The sequence below is a fragment of the Peromyscus maniculatus genome, chromosome 5 (assembly GCF_049852395.1).
Source record: "Peromyscus maniculatus bairdii isolate BWxNUB_F1_BW_parent chromosome 5, HU_Pman_BW_mat_3.1, whole genome shotgun sequence".
Taxonomy (NCBI): domain Eukaryota; kingdom Metazoa; phylum Chordata; class Mammalia; order Rodentia; family Cricetidae; genus Peromyscus; species Peromyscus maniculatus.
The window spans coordinates 43,847,627-43,868,052 of NC_134856.1; the positions used below are offsets into that span (position 1 = coordinate 43,847,627).

The 20,426-nt window shown below is 50.7% G+C and overlaps 1 protein-coding gene and 1 long non-coding RNA gene across 5 annotated transcripts in view; one reads left to right on the forward strand and one right to left on the reverse strand.

Moving 5' to 3' along the window:
- Positions 1-95: 95 nt before the first annotated feature.
- The window catches only part of Il34 (interleukin 34), a 58,094-nt gene continuing 37,763 nt past the window's right edge, over positions 96-20,426 (reverse strand). For 2 of the 4 annotated variants that reach the window (XM_006974101.4, XM_015992934.3), the window contains exons 2-7: positions 14,551-14,958; positions 8,620-8,756; positions 6,443-6,520; positions 6,045-6,206; positions 953-1,088; positions 96-725 (exon numbers count right to left, since the gene is read on the reverse strand). In XM_006974101.4, coding sequence (XP_006974163.1) covers positions 562-725; positions 953-1,088; positions 6,045-6,206; positions 6,443-6,520; positions 8,620-8,756; positions 14,551-14,578 — 705 coding nt within the window. In that variant the 5' untranslated portion in view covers positions 14,579-14,958 and the 3' untranslated portion in view covers positions 96-561. Of the gene's footprint in view, positions 726-952; positions 1,089-6,044; positions 6,207-6,442; positions 6,521-8,619; positions 8,757-14,550; positions 14,959-15,039; positions 16,613-20,426 lie in introns of those variants that run through there. The other 2 variants (XM_015992935.3, XM_076571520.1) reach the window with 2 other exon arrangements.
- On the forward strand, positions 16,322-18,141 carry LOC121829421 (uncharacterized). Its single transcript, XR_006072224.2, has 3 exons — positions 16,322-16,415; positions 17,822-17,902; positions 18,006-18,141. It is a non-coding gene; the product is annotated as an uncharacterized LOC121829421 (long non-coding RNA).

A 20,426-nucleotide genomic window follows, 5' to 3' on the forward strand; every position in this document is an offset into this window, starting at 1 on the left:
CCACTGCAGCTCCAGACCCCCAGCCCCAGCCCCAGGCAGAACCAAGCCCACCCTCCCATCTCCAGAACTCGGTCCCTCCGGGTCATCTTGACAGATGCAAGCCAAACCAAACAAGTGGCCATTTAATAGAAAAGGGAACCAGAAGAGCATTGCTGTGGCAAGATACGGCACTTGGTCAGGTCCTCAGCCCAGCACCCCACATTCAGTCAGCACAACTGGGAAGCCCCAGCAAGTCCCAGAATAATACGTGACACCCCGCCTCCATCCTCCCACCTGTGGGGCAACGGCATTGGTAGATTTCAGAACCAGCCACAGGTAGGGTGGCTGTGGGGGCAGCCACCAGCCTTCCCTCCACACCTCTCCCCTGCGGCTCCAGGTGGTGTCACATGGGTACAAAAGGCAGGGCGCTGAGCCTGGCGTTGGAAAAGAAGGCACCACGCCTTTCTCAGGAGGCCTTTCCTGCAGGTCTACCTACCCACCCTCCCGGAAGGTCGGACCCAGGCCAGTTCCTGGAAAAGGTCCAGTGGCCCGACCTAGGGTCAACACGCAGACCGCTCAGGGTCACAGACCATGGCTTGAGCCTGGGGAAGTGGGCAGGGAGGTGGGGGGCTGCCGAGGCAGAGGGTACACGTTGGCGGCTGCACATTGCATCAAGGACCCCGGACTGTGGGGATGGAGACTTGGCAGCTCACAGTCCTGCCATTTGAGGATGGGACTTTGTTTACCTGCAAGACAGAAAGAAAAAAAAAGCACTGAAGGACGGAACAGCCAAACCAAACAGCCAAACCACCACACATGCTTGTCCCCGTACTCTGGGCCCATCCCAGCTTCTAGAGAGAGCCTGTCAATCAAGAACAGAGAGCGTCCCCAAGACAGTGTGGACTCTCCCCACAAACCTGGGCCCAGATCCCTTGGCCGACTGTCACCAGCCCCACCCACAGGGTCTCCTTACAGCAAGAGCAGTACAGCAACTCCATGACCCGGAAGCAGTTGTCCAGCAAGGCTTTGGGCCGCACCAGCTTCAGGCTTAGGCCTGGTGTGCTTAGGAGAGATAACACAGCTTCCACCTGAGGGCCGATCTCCACATCCTGGGAGGGAGGAAACCGTCAGGACAAGTAAAGAGAGAGGGACCCCACCACAGGAGAGCCACGGCAGCCGTCTAGCCTGGAGATGTCTCGGGGAGTCAACAAAATACAACTTCCAGGGACCAGAAGGCCGCCAGGGTCCCGGTTGTCACCCCTCACAGAGGCTTCTGCTTCTCTGTCATCAGAAAATAATCACAGAGCATAGGCCAGAACGGGGAGGAAACTGGACCTCCTTGTTGCTCCAGCATGCGCGATCTCCAGCCTCCAGTCCATCAGAAAGCAAAGCCCTCAAGAACCTGAGGACCCCAGAGGCGTGAGCCACACAGGCGGAGCTGAAGGTGTGGCTCCAAGCTCGTAACTTCTCGTCACAAAACTTAACAGAAAGGACAGTGTGGAGAGTGCTGTTAGCCCTGGAAGTCCGGGATCACTGTAGAAGCACCATGGAAAAGGTAGGACCTGAGCTAAAGGACAACCTTCCCAAAGGTGGCCATAGCCCAGGCAAAGCATTGGGCTAAACTTTGTGGCCCCGGCCTCCAAAATACTCTCCTACCCTTCAATACCTGTAAATATGACCCTTTTTGGAAATCGGGTAAATGTAATAAAAGCTCTCAAGTTTACATCATCTCGTATTTAGAATGCATGCTAAATCCAATGACTAATTGGCGTTTCCCCTCTCAGTGTTGGGAATAGAACCTAGGGCCTTATGCACGCTAGACCAGCGCTTTACATCCCCAGCCCTGGGATCTTTATAGAGAAAGGTCAGAAAGACAGAGAGGTACCTGCCAGGAGCCATGAGAAGAATGAGACAGGTCAGAGTGTGCCACCTCTAGCCAAGGAACAGGAAGCACCACCTAAGGCTGGGAGAAGCAAGGACCTTCAGGGGAAATGGGCTCTGCCAAGATCTTGATTCTGGACTTCTGGTTTCCAAGAGTGGGAGTATGGTTTAAGTCACCCAATTTGAGCTAATTCGTTACAGCAGCCTAGGAAAGTTGTGGCCACAGGTGGAATAAGGATGCTAGAAGGGAAAGGAAGTCCAGCCCACAGGCCAGTTCCTGTCTGTGAAGAATGAAGATGCCCAAAACATAAATATACCCTTGCCTAATGACAACCACTGCCACCAAGGGCCACTGAGTCTCCAAAAGAGACACTCAAAGTCAGAGACAGCAGGCAGGAGATATTCTTCCAAAAGCCAAAGACCAGCCTAAAGCTGGACATGGTGGCATACACCTGTAACCCTCACTCTGGAGACTGAGGGATGCAGACGGAACGTAAGCCTAAGCCAGCATGCACACAGGAGAAGACCCTGACTCTACAAACAAACAAAAGGGAAAATCAGCAAAACTAACCAGCAGTTCCTCAAAAAACTTAATACAGTATCTCCACATGACCCAGAGGCCATAGCATCACTACATGACCCAGAGGTCATAGCATCACACATGACCCAGAGGTCATAACATCACCACATGACCCAGAGGTCATAGCATCACCACATGACCCAGAGGTCATAGCATCATTCCACTCCTATTAATGCACTTTTTTTTCTTTTTCAGTGCTGGGGTTTGAATTTAGGGGCTCACAAATGTGGGACAACCACTCTACCATCAAATTGTACCCCGAACCCAGTGTATGACCGTCACTGGCTTTGCTTTGGTTTGGGGGGTGGGTTTTATTTATTTATTTATTTTTTTTTTCTTTTTCGAGACAGGGTTTCTCTGTGTAGTTTTGGTGCCTGTCCTGGATCTCACTCTGTAGACCAGGCTGGCCTCGAACTCACAGAGATCCGCCTGGCTCTGCCTCCAGAGTGCTGGGATTAAAGACATGCACCACCACCACCCGGCCGGGGGTAGTGTTTTTTATTTTGTACACTGTTGTTGTTTTGAGACAGGGTCTCACTATGTAGCTCTCATTGCCTGGAACTCACTATGTAGACCGGGCTGGCCTCGAACTCACAGAGATCCACCTACCTTTCCCGAGAGCTGGGATTAAACATGCTCCTTGGGGTTGGGGATTTAGCTCAGTGGTAGAGCACTTGCCTAGCAAGCACAAGGCCCTGGGTTCGGTCCTCAGCTCCGGGGGGGGGAAAAAAAAAAAAAAACATGCTCCTTTACACCTGGTCCTTGTTTTGTTTTTGAGACAAGGTCTGGATACGTAGCCTAGGCTGGCTCCAATCCTACAGGCCTCTGGCCACTCTCAAAGTTAGAAAACTTTATCTAAGGGCAAGCGGCTAGACACAAAAGGACAAATGGTGTATGACCCCTCTTAGAAACTATACCAAAAGAAGCAAGTACACAATGGGAAAACAGACAAGGTATAGGTTATTGGGGCTGGGAAGAGGGGGAAGAGACAGCTCCAGTATGAGTCTCTGCTTAAGGGGATGGAAGAGTGCGGGAAATGGACGGGGGTGATAGATGCACAACCTGTGAGTGTGATTAACACCCCGAGCTGTAAAGTAAAAATAGTCGTAACAGTGGGCTTCACGTTATAGTGTGCTCCCTCAGCGCAGCCTTCATGGTCTCCATCAAAGACTTTGGTTTTAGTTGGCTCTTTCTTTAATTATTGTTTTTTTCTTATGTATGTGTATGAGTGTGTATCTGTGTCTATGTCCCATGTATTTTTGAGTGCTACGGGGGGCAGTAGAGGGTGCTGGATTGCCTGGAGCTGGAGTTGTGAGCCAACTGACTTGGATGCCAGAATCCTCTCCAAGAGCAGCAAGTGCTCTTAACCACTGAGCCATCTCCCCAGGCCCAGTTTCTTATAGAAACAGTGGAAGCTGAATAGAGATCAGAATAATGCAGAACCCAGAGTCCAGACATCTTCAGTAGATGAGGAGAGACGAGAAGGTCATCGCATCCACATTTTAGGGCTGGATAATATTCAGGCTTCAACCCTTTCCTTTACAAGTGACAGGAGTGAGACAACGCATTCAAGGTTATATGGTTGGAAACAGGTCTCAGGACCAGACCTCTTACATCACACTACCGTGAGCAAAGAAGGTAAGTGAATCATCTTCAAAGCTAGGACACAGACTATTAACAGTGTTAGAAGGAAGACAGATTAAAGGCTGGCTGCAGAGCTGGGATAGAGCTCAGTGGTAGAGGGAGCTCAATTTCCAGCAAGGGGAGGGGAAGGGGAAGGGGCCAGACCCAGCCACATCTGAATTATAAAACCATCTCTGTGTTCAGTGCTTCCCTGCAGAGAGCCTAGGACCAGGTTGGGAGGACTGGGGCCCTCACACTCCCCCCCCACCCCCACCCCCCCGGCCTCATTCCCATGGGCTTCCAGGAGTCTGATCTATGATAAAAACAAAGGCAGAAAAGGTCTCTTCCTCAAGCCAGATCAGTTTGCTAAAGGCACCCATATTGCCCACGAGCACGAAAGGGCATTTCTATGACCTTCTTGGCAGGAACTGGGAGACCATCCAGGAGTGGTTCTAGACAGCTGTGAAAACAGTCACCTGTCCCTGGGCCCTCCACAGTCAGTGTCAGATGGTCTGGCTCTGGACTAGGGAGGCCAGGCAGCTGGCTGAGCAGGGTGGCACATGTGTGTGTGCCCCAGCAGGTGCACACTGAGGGCCTGAGAAGATTGAGACATGTGACTGTGCCTGTCACTTTACAACTTGGGAGTCCTTCTGGCTGGTTATCAGATGGTTTGGGGGTTTGTTTTCAAGACAGGGTCTCACTATGGAGTACAGATTGGCCTCAAACATCTTTCTTCAGCCTCTAGAGTACTAGGTTCCAGTCATGCCATACCATCTCTTTTCCCTTCAATTTTTTTCTAAACTAAGTCGTAGTCATTTGGGTTCACGCTCGGTGTTCCATTTGTCTTTGATAAAAACATCATGTCACCGGGCAGTGGTGGCACACGCCTTTAATCCCAGCACTTGGGAGGCAGAGCCAGGCAGATCTCTGTGAGTTCGAGGCCAGCCTGGGATACCAAGTGAGTAGCTACACAGAGAAACCCTGTCTCAAAAAATCAAAAAAAAAAAAATCATGTCATGGATTGATCTACGATTACCATATTGCACAGAATAGTTTCAAAACTGCAAATTCCTGTCACTCCGCCTCTCTTCCTCCTCCCCTCTAGAGGAGCCTTATTTTTCAGATGCAGAAGTGAAGTCAGAGGATTCCCTGGCTTGCCCAAGTGTGGGAGCCCGTTCTGGGGTTCCTCGTGGCTTTACCCAGCAGGTCCGAATAGAGGATGATCAGGACCACGGGCCTGAGTGCAGGTGTCTGAGATGGTCTGCACTTGGCTGTGCTGGGGGAGGAGGTCTTTTGCTCCACCCCTTGGCGTCTCTATAAAAACCCTGGGCCAGAGACAGTCGGGGCCCGTTGGAATAGGTTCCAGGCCCTCTCGAGGCTATCCTTTATTTTCTATCTGTTTATCTCCACAAGATTCTCTGCTATAAATCCTTCTATCTAATATTTCCTGCTGCTCGCACTCAAGAAAACTCTGGGAAGCTGTGGGGGTGGTGGGTAAACGCCCCACAGACCCAAGACTCAGGAGGCAAAGCCTGATCTACACAGCAAGTTTCAGGCCAGGCAGGGCTTCACAGTGAGGTTCTGTCTCTAAACAAATAACTAAATGCCGTCTTACGGCTAGGAGGTGCCCCATGCACCCATGAACTCACTGGAGCTCTGGTTGCCTGCACAAGGTGTACAAAGTCAAGTCAGCATTATTAGTGAACAATTCGGTGAACAATTGGACTCAATGGGTTATAAAATACATGATCACAATAAAATCAAAATATTTCCATTTAAAAATAAAAAAGGAGAGCTCATGTAAGCCTGAAACAAGGTCCCGAGTTCCTCCATCTCAGCTCGTTTGCTCGTGGTACATCTCCTCCTTCCTTGGCTACCCATCCCTCATGTCTCCCATAATCCTCAGCACATGGCAGAACTTTCCCCTCACAGCCCCTTTGCCTGCATCTGTCAGACCCACACATGCATGCACACAGCTCACCATGAGGCTCTGCTGAACATTCTCCAGCAGTGTCTGAACCTCCTGCAGGTACTTCCAGGATGGGTGGCCCTGGAGCAGCACATCCAACACAGACTCCGTGGCGTTGAGACTCACCAAGACCCACAGATACCGCAGCTCCCGCTCACTCACACGGGCCTTCTGCTGCAGGGACAGGAGAGATCGCTGAAAGGCAAGCTAGGCCTCTGGGCCGTGGCCACACCCCGCGGACTTGCCTCTGCCACTGTGGCCAGCAGACAACCTTGGGCCTAGGTCAGCCGCAGGTTTGTGTGAGTGGCTAGGGAACGGCCACTGATCAGTAGGACAACCTGCCAAGGACCCACATGCTTCTGAGGGCATCACGGAAGGCAGAGACACCCCATCCCGGGAGGGATCCTCACCAGCCTCGTGATGTTGGCGACTCTGAGTACCCCCTCATAAGGCACAGCGATCTTGTAGTTGATGGGGAAGTAATGTTTCTGAGAAGGAACAAAGCATAGTTAAGATCAGAGGCAGAAATGGCTTAGACAAGACCCCCAAGAGAGGGACCCAGTCTATGTGACAGGAAACAGGTCCTCTATCAAGAAAACAGTTCTCTTTCCCCTGAGACAAAGGGAGGATGGAATGAGATACACAGTTCTGAAGGGCTGAAGTTTCAGGCCCATGGTATGGTCCCAGGACTTTCAGGAAGACATGCTACTCTGGGGGTGAGGAATACAGTTCATCTGATGCTCACAAAAATATCCTTCGCACAGCTCTGTGAACACACTAAACACCAGTGAGTCTGACACCTTATTATTTATTGTTATTATTAATAATGTATATGGGGGAGTGGGGGGGTGCAGGCATGCACATGCCTCGGCACTGATAGTGAGGTCGGTTCTCTCCCTCCACCTTTATGTGGGTTCTGGGAATTGAACCGAGGTTCTCAGTCTTGTGTAGCAGGTGTTTACTCACCAGCCCATGTTGTACGCTTTCGGTTAGTGGGTTGTACGGAATATGAATGACACCTCAACAAAGATAGTCTCAAAGACAGTCCTAAAGAGCTGGGCCTGTGCTTATAACCCTAGCACTCAGGAAGCTGAAACAGGAAGATCTCAAGTTCAAAGCCAACCTCTCCAACATAATGAGACCCTGTCTCAAAAAAGGAAAACAAGGACTAGGGATGGTGGCGTACTTGCTTCACACAACAGGTGCAGTGGCCCCCGTCTGTGATCCTAGCCCTCAGAAAGTGAAAGCAGGAGGATTAGAAGGTCAAGGCTGCAGGGCAACAGTGGTGCTCGCCTTTAATCCCAGCACTCGGGAGGCAGATCTCTGTGAGTTCGAGGCCAGCCTGGTCTACAGAGTGAGATCCAGGACAGGCACCAAAACTACACAAAGAAATCCTGTCTCAAAAAAAACCAGAAAAGGGGCTGGAGAGATGGCTCAGTAGTTAAGAGCACTGGCTGCTCTTCCTGAGGTCCTGAGTTCAATTCCCAGCAACCACATGGTGGTTCACAACCATCTGTAGTGATGTAGTAAGTTCAAGGCTGGCCTAGGATACATTAAATCTTAAAAAAAAAAAAAGAAGAAGAAGAAGAAGAGAAAGAAAGAAAGAAAGAAAGAAAGAAAGAAAGAAAGAAAGAAAGAAAGAAAGAGAGAGAGAAAGAGAGAGAGAGAGAGAGAGAGAGAGAAAGAAAGAAAGAAAGAAAAGAGAAAGAAAGAAAGAGAGAGAGAGAGAGAGAAAGAGAGAGAAAGAAAGAAAGAAAGAAAGAAAGAAGGAAGGAAGGAAGAAAGAAAGAAAGAAAGAAAGAAAGAAAGAAAGAAAGAAAGAAAGAAGAAAGAAAGAAGAAAGAAGAAGGAAGAAAGAAGAAGGAAGAAAGAAGGAAGAAAGAAGGAAGGAAGAAGGAAGGAAGAAAGAAAGAAGGAAGAAAGAAAGAAGGAAGAAAGAAAGAAGGAAGAAAGAAAGAAGGAAGAAAGAAAGAAGGAAGAAAGAAAGAAGGAAGAAAGAAAGAAAGAAGAAAGAAAGAAAGAAAGAAAGAAAGAAAGAAAGAAAGAAAGAAAGAAAGAAAGAAAGAAAGAAGAAAGAAAGAAAGAAAGAAAGAAGAAAGAAAGAAAGAAGAAAGAAAGAAAGAAAGAAAGAAAGAAAGAAAGAAAGAAAGAAAGAAAGAAAGAAAGAAAGAAAGAAAGAAAGAAAGAAAGAAAGAAAGAAAGAAGAAAGAAAGAAAAAAACAAACAAGCAAACAAAGATCTGTCATGTAGAAAGCCTGCAACACCATGTGGCACCTCCAGTCTCCAAAAAGAAACACATTTCCTGACTTCAATGTCTTTGTCTCCTCTACTAATAAGTACCTAAGACTCCCCCAGTAAATCCCTGGAGACTTTATCCAAGTTATAGGACAAAAGTCATAGGAAGTAGGCTTGTGGGTCAGTGAAGGGTGGGAGGTGATACACTTGCAAACATCGGTTATGTGGTAGACAAAGGTGGAGAATGCTACCATAACCTTGGGGCTGACACATCGGGCGTGGGGGGTGAGCGCAGCTCCAGGTGAGCCTTGGGGCTTGGGACCAGGGACCCATGTGGTGCCCTTCTGGTTACCATGTACTGAAGCCGGTTCTTGTACTGCAGCTTGACCCGAAGGTAGCCCGTAAGGTCACACTCCTTGTCTTGGGTCAGAGTCCACATCTCCAAATTCTCGTTCCCCAAAGCCATGCCAAGTAGGAAGATCTCAAGACCTGTGGGCCACACCCAACAAGAGCCTGTGAGGACAGCTCTGTGTCTGCATTCCCAGAGCTGTGCCAACTGTCATCCATTTCCAAGGGTGACAAGTACTGATGGGAAAGGCAGGTGCACAGAGCCCTGGGACGTAGGCACATCCTACCCCTGGTCATCAGAGTCCCCAGGGAGACACCCAAAGCCTGGTCTCCAATCTCCCCTCGTTCCTGCTTTGTGGGGTGAGTCAATGTCCCCATTCCAGGACACCCCCAGTCCCTTCCTTGTCTGGAGTGACAGGGTTTCAAAGCTGTTACTTGATTTTCCATTCAGAGTTTTGGATACAATTTCTAGTTCCAGGTCTTAAAATGGCTTTTATGACCCAGAGACTTTCTTCTATCATCTATAGGACCCTGGTATTCGTCTCCATTAGATGAACCAGCAGGTCTATAGCTCCTTCCAAACTCATGGCTCTGGGATGTTAGACAGACCTCACAACAACGAATAAAGAGCGGTCTCTTGAAACAGTACCAGGAATGACCACTAGGTGTCACTGTAGCCTCAAAAACAACTCTCGGGATCTATACGCTTGAACAGAAAGAATATTTGAGAGAACGTGCATTAAATATGAGTAGGGGTCAAGTGGATGAGAGAGACAGGAAAGAGGAAGCGATACTCAAAGGGCTAACCTCACTATTAAGAGAAATAAATTCGAATGAAAACAATTGGATGCAATCTGTAACCAGAGAAACAGATACACACCAAGCCAACCAGGGATTACCCCCGCGACAAGAGAATGGAAAGGCTTTTATGAGATAATTTCATTTTAATAATCCTGATGCTGCCAAAAGAGTTCCCAGCCTGGAAATACACTTGGCACATTTAATAATAAAATGGATTTAAACTCTACAACCTCTGACCCACTGACTTTGACCTACTAAACTCATAAACTAGAAAGAAAACAGGACAGATTTATGGACAAAGATTTATGCAGCATCGTTATCCTTTTTTAACATTTATTTTTTTATTTATGGGGGAGACTGCTCATGGTGATATATTTGTTATGGGCAATACCCAAGATATGCTTAACGATGCTTAGGACGACTTCAGATTTATTCACTGATTTCCTGTGCTTTGGAAAATAAAATGCAAACAAATATGCCGAATTTCTGTGGGAGATTATTACACTCATCCGTATGTTCTGGGACCTTTTCTAATGTTCTCCAGTCAGTGTCTTAAAAACAACAACAACAACAAAAAAAAACATAGCCTCACTATACAGCCATGGCTAGCCTGGAACTTTCTCTGAAGACCAGACTGGCTTAACTCACACAGAGATCCACCTGCCTCTCCTTCCTGGGTGCTGGGATTAAAGATGTGTGTCACCATGCCCAGATAAGTATTATTATTATTATTATTATTATTATTATTATCATCATCATTATTATTGTCAAAACCAGTAATTGTCCCTTGCCTTTTCTTTTCTTTCCTTTCCTTTTTATCAAGACGGGAAAGCTGGGTCCCCTCACCAGGCTGTCACACACTGTCATCACTAACTGGGTTTCTCCCCACCCACGTCCTGCCCCGTGAAGGTTTTCGTCTGTGTATCTCCACTGGCCTGGGCCCTGCTCCCTCTTAGCTTCTCCCCTTCCTCTCGGCCCACCCTGCTTGTTCCCACTTGCCAGACCAAGTCCCAGGAGCACCGTGGACCCTGATGCTCGGGTCTGCTCAGGCCCTGCGCTCCACAGGAGCCACAGCTACTGCCCTCCCGACCTGCAGAACGCTGACGACCACTTTCTTAGAGGAGGCAAGTTTGCCAGAAACGATCTTTCCCATGCACCTAACACAGTATCGGGCTGCAGGGACAAATAAACACCACCGTTATCAGGCCCACAAGATGGCTCAGTGGGTAAGGGGGCTTGCTGCTAAGGCTGACGACCTGAGTTCAATCCCCAGGAACCTCATGGTGGGAGAGAACCAACTCCTGCACAAAGTAAATAAATTACAAAAGAAATGCAAATAAAAATAAATAAATAAGCACCACCCTGGGCCCTTGGACATGGGCTTGCTTTTGGCCCCTACATCACCAAGCCTCGCAAACCCACACCTAGACCACTCTTGGGCTCCTGATCTGCCCACCCTGCATGTCCCCACCAGTACCACTAGCCTGGGTCACTCACCACCTGGCCAGGTCATACTCTTGGGGGGCATGGAGAGCTAAAGCTGTAACCACAGCAGGACCCTGGGGACTGAGCTTCGTGCCAGAAGGGAGAGGTGGGAATGGAAATGTCAGGCCGCTGAATTCCCCACGGATTGGCTGAGGCGCAGGTGGCCCAGCTCCGCCACCCACATTTCTGCTCCAACAGATAGAAAAGGTACCTTTGCAGCACAGCCCTGGTTGAGACAACTGCCACTGGGAGGCCTGAGCCCGAGTGACACTTGCAAGCTGGTGTCACAAAAGCTACATCTGGTCCACAGGATTGCACAGTTTAAAAAAAGAATCTCCGTCTTGGGGTGGGAGGTGTTTGCTTCTATCCAAAATGGGTCTTCTTCCCATTAGCACTCACTAGATAGAGGCTGTCACCCCACCAAGTCCCACCCCAAGGACTATGTTCTTTTGCAGGGTCTCTGGCTTTACCAAATGTGTCCTCAAGATAGGAGCCAGGTCTGTCCTGGTTGGCTTTTTGTCAAGTTGACACAGGCTTGAGTTATCTGGGAAGAGGAGCCTAAACTGAGAAAAGGCCTCCACCAGATTGCCTGGAGGCAATTCTATGGTATTTTCTTGGTTAAAGATTGGTGTGGGTGGGACAACCGCCTGGGGGAAGTGTTACCCCGGACAGGTGGTCCTGAGGTGTAAGGAAGCAGGCTGAGTAAGCCATGGAAAGCAAGCCAGTGAGCAGCGCTCTCCCATGGCCTCTGCTTCAGTTCCTGCCCTGACCTCCCTTCATGATAAATTCAGCTGTAAGAGGAAATAAACCCTCTCCTCACCAAGTCGCTTTTCGTCAGGGCGTTTATCACACCAAAGGAAGGCAAACTAAAGCTGGGCAGTGGCGGCACCCGCCTTTAATCCCAGCACTCGGGAGGCAGAGGCAGGTGGATCTCTGTGAGTTCGAGGCCAGCCTGGGCTACAGAGTGAGTTCCAGGAAAGGCGCAAAGCTACACAGAGAAACACAAAAACTAAAAATGTCTGGAAAAAGAAAAAGGCAAACTAAGACATGGTCCTAGAATAACCGCAGCACCTGAGCCTGGCCTGGCAGCCATGTAGGCGGCCCCTGAAAAGCCTGTCCCTAGGTGACCCTAGATTAAACACACTTGCAGCAGGGCCACTGTTTCTAACTGTTACGTGTATGTTCCGCTGCCTCCACCAGGAGAAATTGGGGACCAGGCAGGGACCGCATAGCTGAAAGCTCGAGACTAGCTGTCACCCTCACACTTTGCATCCCAGGAGACACAGCCAGCGTCCCATGGCCTGGTCTGGGAGACTTTCCTGTCACCTCCTCCCTCCAGAGATAAGAACCAGGAGGTGGAATCAGTGGAAGACTTCCCCTGGCCCAGACACTGGTGGGGGAAGAGGGGACCTGTGCCCCCCAACAAAGAAGCCAATTCTGCAGCGATAAATGATGCTTGTCACCCCCATCCCCACTGACCAATGTGAGCCTGTGTAATGGTTTAGTAGCACCCCTCCCCCCAAATTCTTAGTCACCTGGAGTCTTTTTTGGAAATGGGCTCTTCACAGGTGTAATTAAAACAAAGGCTCTTGATGTGAGGTCATGCCGGGTTTAGGGAGAGCCTAGCGCCAATGGCTGGTGTTCCAGGAGGAAGCTCGGGCAGAGGGAAAGGCCTTGCAGATGGGCGTGGTGGGCAAGTTTGGCAATGCTGTCACATGCCAAGGAACTCAGGGAGCCACCAGAATCTGGAAGAGGCAGGAAGACCCTCCTCTAGAGCCTTCACAAGCTATGGTGACCAGTGACCCCAATTTTAGACCTCCAGTCCTCAGAACAAGGAGAAAATGCATTGACGGAGCTGAGTCACAGATTCATGGTGACATGTTAAAGCAGCCTAACATCCACCAGGATCCTCAACCCCCCTGCAAGGTGGCCCCTGCCCTGCCAACCTCTCCCCAGAGCCAGTCCTTGCCAAGTCCTGAGAGAGGCCATCTGAAGCTCCCCTCCTGCTGGCAATCCTTTCCAGCCTCACATCCCCTCAGCCAATAAAGGCGTTTGCCAGCAAGCTGGAGGACCTGAGCTCAATCCCCAGACCTCATGGTGGGAGGAGAGAACAGACTCTCCTTCCACACGCATGCCATGGTACACACACGCACACACACACACACACACTCCAACACAATAAGTAAATAAACGTACCCCCGGGGCTGGAGAGGTGGCTCAGTGCTCCTCTAGAGGACACAGGTGCAGTTCCCAGCACCATATCAGGTGGCCATGGCTCCAGCTCCAGGGAAATCGAATACCTCTGGCCTCCAAGGGCTCTAGCACTCACCTACATCCTCACACATTGACACATCATTACAAATAATAAAACTCGGCCGGGGTGGTGGTGGCACACACCTTTAATCCCAGCACTCGGGAGGCAGAGGCAGGTGGATCTCTGTAAGTTCGAGGCCAGCCTGGACTATAGAGTGAGTTCCAGGAAAGGCGCAAAGCTACACAGAGAAACCCTGTCTCGGAAAACCAAACAACAACAACAAAATAATAATAATAATAAAAAAACTGAATCTTTAAATGCAATCACTTCGACTCCAGAACTGACCCCCCAGTTCTCTGCCTGATGTTCAAGGCCTCTGGAACCTGCCCAGCCCCACCCAGCCCCACCCCATGCCCACACGTCTCTGCTTGGAGCTCTCTCCCCAGCACCCTACCCCTACCAGTGTGACTGCCACCTGTCCTTCCAGTCCTCCCTAAGAAGACCCTCACCCATGCTGCCGCCCCTGTCCCATTAAGATGTGGAAGCTTCCAGAACACTGGGTCTGACTGTCCTCCACCCATGTTGAATGTCCCTACCCTTTGAAGTATCCGTGCACCAGGGACAGAATGTGCCCAGCTCTTCCCTGAAGACTTGTGGGTCCCAGCCCCTGGCCTCATTTATTTGGCGTAAATAACTTCACAGTGGGGATGAGGGGTGCAAAGCAGGTCAGGTCGTTGTCACGAGGATGACTCTCCAATAGCCCTGTGGCTGCCTTTGAGTCTTGGAGTCTGTGAGGGTCTCAGCCTGGCTTCCCACCCAGCAGGCACAGACATCCCACCAGGTCCCTTCCTGATTTCTGTCTTTATTTCAACTTATTTTTCTTTTTTATCAGGAGCATGATTTTCTTTCTGCTTTTTAATTTTGACCTGATATGGAGGGAGGGGGTAGAGGGGACCTGGCTGACTTCCTTCTCCAGGCCGCTCCAGTCCCATGTGCTGTGCCTACCCTACCCCCCACTAGCCACACCCAGGAGGATGGAAATCCTCTCTCTACAACCTCTGTCCCCACCCTGCTCCCCAGAAGCCAATGAAACTACAGAGGTGAGAAGCTGCCACCCACCCCAGCGCCTGCCCCATCCTGCATCGGCTGCACCCACTCAGCTTGTACATCTGAACCCGAGGTCAGAGGCAAGCGGAACAGAGGGTGGCCCCTGACACCCCCCGACACACACACATCCCGGAGGCTGCCCACAATCCTCTGGGAAGCATCTCAACTTCTTACCAACAAAAACTGCCCTGGTTGCCATGGTTACAGTAGAGCCACCCACCCACCAAGGCCTCCCAGGACAGGATCCCCAGGTATAGTCCCCCCCCCCCCCCCCGCCCCAGTACTCACAGTATAACCAGGCGAGTCCCCAGAGCATGGTGGTGCACTGGGTGCCCCCTGAGAGCAGAGGCACTGTCCCCAGCAGTGTGTCCAGAGGCCTGAGCTAGGACCTACATGGCCTCGGGTCAGCAAAGGTGGCCACCAAGTCAGGAAGGGCTGGCCCAGGCTGAGAGGGGGCAGGTACTCCTGGGGGAGCTACCGCCCTATCTGCTAGGCAGGGCGGAGGACAGCCAGGGGGCGGTGGCTGCCAGTCCCATTGCAGTTCAGGAGCTGGTGTGAAACAGTGGCTTTGGGGTCTCAGAAGGAGGAGGAGGAGGAGGAAGAGAAGGGAGTCCCCGGCAGGCCTCTTGGAATCTGGGGCTGGGTGGCGCTTTCTCTGGTTTCTCCGACTGCAGCTGCTCAGTGTGAAGTCTAGCTCTGGAAAAAGAAGGAGGAGAGAGACCGATTATGTAAGAGCAGCGCTGCCACTCAGCCACCAGCCAGGGAAGGAAGACCCACCGTGCACGCTGTCCCCGCTGCCAGGACGGAGACACTCGGCCCTGTCTTCACACTCCACAAGTGACCCCAGGGCACCTCAGCAGCTGCCTGGGGCCGAGGCGTGAGTCTCCAGACACGGGCTGGCAGCCCTGCGCTGGGACTAAAGGAGCAGTGGAGCTCACAAGCCAGGAGGCTGCCTGGAGGAGGTGAGGCACCAGGTCCAGTCCAAGTGATACATGCTTCAGGGGAGGCGGAGGAGGGGAAGATGTCTCCACCACTTAGCTCCCTTCTGTCCCCCATCTGTGTCCCCTGCCAGGTAAAAACTGACGGGCCAGCTTAATCTGGATTCCAGATAAATGAACACCTTTTCTGGTGAAATATCTGATGTGTGATATTGTGGGTATCAAATATTGCATGGGGCCATAATGATGCCAATCAGTAAACACCACAGGCAGCCGTGGAACACAGCAGAGAAGCCACAGCATTCTAGAGTCTGAAGCAGGAGGAGGAAGAGGCCAGTGGGGGCACACAGCAAGACCCCGTCTCTAAAAAGCAAACAGAAGACTGAAGGGCTGGGTGTGGTGGCGCACGGTCTTTAATCCCGGCAGAGGCAGAGGTAGGTGGAGCTCTGAGTTCAAAGCCAGCCTGGTCTACAGAGGAAATTCCAGGCCAGCCAGGGCTATGCAGAGAAATCTTATCTCAGAGAAAGAGAGAGAGAGAGAGAGACAGAGACAGAGACAGAGACAGAGAGGGAGAGAGAGGGAAGGAGAGAGACAGACAGACAGACAGAGACAGAGAGACAGAGAGACAGAGACAGAGAGAGAGGGAGGAAGGGAGAGAGAGAGAGAGAGAGAGAGAGAGAGAGAGAGAGAGAGAGAGAGAGAGAGAGAGAAGAATTCAAGCCTGGCCTGCTGGTGATGAGCCCCGAGTCCACATCTCCATAGTGCTCCCTCACTCTCACAGGGCCCAGCAAATTGTGGGCTGTGGTGGTTCCATTTTGCAGACGAGGTAGAGGAGGCCATGGGCAGAGACAGCAGCTGGGAAGCTCGGTTTCTCACGGGGCTCTGTTCCACTCCTTCATGATCCCCCTCCTTGTATCTCCTTAGGTCAGGAGAAATGGCCACCACTGGAGGGGTGAAGTGGAGGGGGAGGTGTCTCCAAGCAGGTGTGACAGGGGAGACCCTCTCCATCGTGACATCTGTGACACACCTACAGAATGCACCAGATTGCTGGCCCTTGGGCTGGGTGCGCAGCTTAGTGGTCAAGACCTTGCTGAGGATACTGGAGGTCAAACCCCAGCGAGGAAGAAGCTAGGAAGTAGGAAGACCAAGGCCAGTCTGAGCTGCCCAAGGAATTTTTGGGCTAAGGCTAGCCTGGGGCAACATAACATGTTTCAGGTAAGCATGGGCTACATAATAAGGCCCTGTCTAAAACAAAACAGCAAAGCAGACAGACATGGTAGCCTTCCTCCTCAGAGCCTCTGAAGCAGGCTGGGCCACATACAATAGAGCCCATTGTTCAGATTTACCACGGGTTAGGACACTGGACTTCAGCTCGCTCCCTCCCCTCCTCTGACCTTCCCCCTGCCCTTCCCCCCTCTCCCCCACCCCACCCCGTGACCTTCCCATTATAGGGTCACTATAAGCACTACCCTAACTATGCCCCCCCAGAGGACAGTCTCATATTAGCCCTGGATGACCTCACACTCACTGGCTATACAACCAAGGGTGACCTTGAACCCCTGATCCTCTGGTCTCTACCTCCTGAGAGCTGGACTTACGGGCATGCATCCCCGCACTCCATTTTTATAGTGATATAGAGCTCAAACCCAGGGCTTCATGCATGCTAGACAAGTACTCTACCAACTGAGCTACATCCCCGGCCCCAACTACATCATCTTTTCCTTGTTATTTGCATGTTGCCGAAGTCTTGCACACATATATGTATAAATACATATATCTACACACATATATAGTTTTTTCAGTGTATAACTAAGGATTTTGACAAATTCATAGAGCTATGTAACCACTACAATAATCCAATTATAGAACACTTCCTTCACCGAAGAGACACCCACCTCTGCTGCTCAGTAGTGAACCCCCTCTTCTCACAACAGCACCGCAGCAGCCCACCTGTTTCCTGTCCAGCAGATTTTTTTTCCTCCTGAATGTCCCATAAATGCAATCTTGGAGTACAGATTTTGCATTTCGCTTCTTTCACTTGACATGATGAATTTGGGGTGCTGTCATGTTGATGAGCATGTTAATAGTTTCTCCTCTGTTTCTTTGCTCAGTAATGGTCCCTTGTGTAGACAAATCATTGTGTGTCTACCCACCAAGAAAGAAGCATTTGAATTGATCCAGTCTTTGATGATAATGAAAAATGCTGAACTCCTCAGTGGGCAGGTTTTGGTGTGGATGGAAGCGTCCAATCTCTCTTGGGTCCTTCTGTAGCTTTGAGTAATGTCCCACTGTCCTTTAGACCATCGGGGCTCTGCATACCAGCCTGGGCTGCCCACCACCACTACTTATCCCTGAACTCTCCCATGCACAGGAGATGGGGGAGGGGATCCTATAGTCCAGACTTCCTCACACAGGCACACACAACAAAGGGGTTCTTCACTTTGTCCAAACGGAAGAAATTTTGTTGCACCCTCTTTGTGTGTGTGTGTGTGTGTGTGTGTGTGTGTGTGTGTGTGTGTGTGTGTGTGTGTGCAGGTGCATGCCCACATGCACGTACAGAGGTCAGAGGGGGGTGTCAGGTGTCCTACTCAGTCACGCTCCACCTTATTTCTTTGAGACAGGGTCTCTCGCTGAACCTGGAGCTAGGCTGGCAGCAGGACACCCCAGCTATCCCCCATCTACCTCCTCCACAGACATTACAGGTGAATGTCTAGCTAAGACTGTTTGTTGGTTTGTTTGTTTGTTTGTTTGTTTGTTTTTGCTTGGGTACCAGGAATTAAAACCCAGGTCCTCATGTTTGCCCAGCAAAAGCTCTTGCCTGCTGAGCCACATCCCCAGCCCCCGCTGCAGCTTCTTCATTTAGAAAGGACTCCAGCACCGGACCCCAGCATGCATCTCAGTTTGTGTGTTCCCAGTGGAGAAGCCAAGCGGGAAAGAGAGGCACAGCTAATCGCACGTCACACAAGGTCACACAAGTATCGAGTCTGAGGCCCCAGTGTGAGCCCCATTGAAATGGGAAAGCGGGAGAGCGACCCCAAGGAAGCTGCCAAGAGGACGGTATGTGAGGACAGGCTTTGGGTCTGGGCTGTGGGCACAGGGGAAGTCAGGCTGCTGGCTGTGGTAGTCTGAATGAGATGTCCCCCATAGTCTCAGCTATTTGGATATCTGGTCCCAGCTGGTAGTGTTGTTTGGGGAGGGTTAGGTGTGGCTTTGTTGGAGGAAGCAGGTCCACTGGGGGCCAGCTTTAAGAGTTTAAAGATTCACCATTTGGAGTGAATGACTCTCTAGGCTTCCTGCCTGCGGTTCCAGTCATCCCACCTGCTGCCTCCTCTCCACCACCATGGACTCTTAACTCTCTGGGACCGTAAGTTCAAATAAACTCTTCCTTCTATAAGTTGCCTTGGTCATGGTGTTTTATCACAGCAACGGAAAGTATTGATGCAGTAGCAGAAGAAAGTCCTGCTCGGAGCCCTCCCTGGCAATGAGACCCAACCCTGACCTGCCATCTTTCCTTCCTCAAGACTGACTGTGACTTCCTCAGATGCCAGGAGGGCAGGGCCTGCCTGGATTTCTCTGTCTCTACCTCTCGGTCCGGTCCAGTCTCAGGGTGAGGATGGAGGTGGAGGAAGAGTTTGGCCTTTCCCAGTCCACCCCGCCCCGCCCCCTGGGGCTCCTGGCATTACTGGGAAATTCGTGGAGGGGAAGGACAAAAAAATAAGAGAGGGTGGAGTGGTCAGCATAGTTCCACGATGAAAAGCAGTCTCTAAGTCACAGAAACAAATGAAAAGCAAATATCAGTCTCACTAAATCATGACTCCAGGGTCCTGGGTTCGGGGCAGGGTCAGCGAGAGGGCAGGTGTGGGGGGAGGGAAGCGGGCGAATGAGCTAAATCTTCCATGGAGGGAAGCAAGGACTTGCTTGTGCGGCTTGGGAGCGATTAGATGTAGTTGTTCATGTCTGTTTTTGTGCTAATGGAGTTGGAGCGCAGGGCTGAGAGCATGCTAGAGGTGAGTGGCATAGTTCTTGCCTTCTCCAATGGGCTACATGCCCAGCTCTTGATAGCTGGGTTTTGCTTTGAGACAAGGTCTCATGGTGCAGCCCTAGCTAGCCTGGAACTCACCATGTAAACCAGGCTGGGGTCGAACTCATAGAGATCCATCTGTCTCTGCCTCCCAAGTGCTGGGATTAAAGGTGTGTGCCTCCATGCCTGGCTGTTAGCTGTTTTGTTTGTTTGTTTAAATTCCTGTATGTGGAAAGCAGAAGGTGTGGAGGAGGGAGGTGGAGACCCGATGTTGTTTAGAATACCACATTGAACTATTTTATCCTTTAATGCTGCAGAGAGAACTTGGATTTTTTGTTTTGAGGCCAGCTCTACGTGTGTATCCCAGACTAGCTTCAAATTCAACGTGTAGCCTCAAAGATGACCTTGAACTTCTGTTCCTCCTGCTTCAGCCTCCTGCACTGGGATTGTCGGAGGGGCCACCACTACCCTTTTGTGAATTACCAGGGACCAAAGTGAGAACGTGGGCCTAAAGCGCTCTACCAATTGTACTACACCACAGCCTACCATTGGGACTCAATTTTTTTTTTCTTTCTAAGGAACTCCTATTTTGAGCTGTCCACCCAAGTCAGGATCTCTCACTGCCCCCTCCCTTCCGAAGTCACCTGCTTTGGTCTTTCCCTGTCTGAAGACTAGCACCTCCTCCTCGGGGAGGGGGCTTTGGAATCTGAGTTGCGATCACAGCAGTTGAGCTCTGGAGCCAGCCAGTTCTGAAGCACAGAAGACAAGGAAACTGTCAGGACCTGCGAAGTCCTGAGAGTTCCCAGGAAGCCTCCATCAGCTCTGGGACAATCACCTTGCAATAGAGGCTGAAAGAGTTTGTTTTCACAAACTGTAGGCAAGGGTGAGTTGATCCAGGTTGATCTTCACTGACCAAGAAATGGGCTTGGTTGGTGCATACTGAGCTCAACTGCTCTTGCCTGGGCTTAGCTGAGCCAAGCTAATCGCCACTGATCCGCCCTGGACTCAGCTGTTGTACACTGTGATCTGCTGATCCAGGCTGAGCTGTCTGACCTAAACTGGCCTCAGCTTGCCCAGGTTGGACTCTGCTGGTTCAAACTCATTCAGCTGATCCCATCTGAGTTTGGCTGGTGCAGAGTAGCCCAGGGTAGCCCCACTCATGTTGGTGAGTTTGCAGAGCTGATCTAAATCGGCTTCACTGGGAT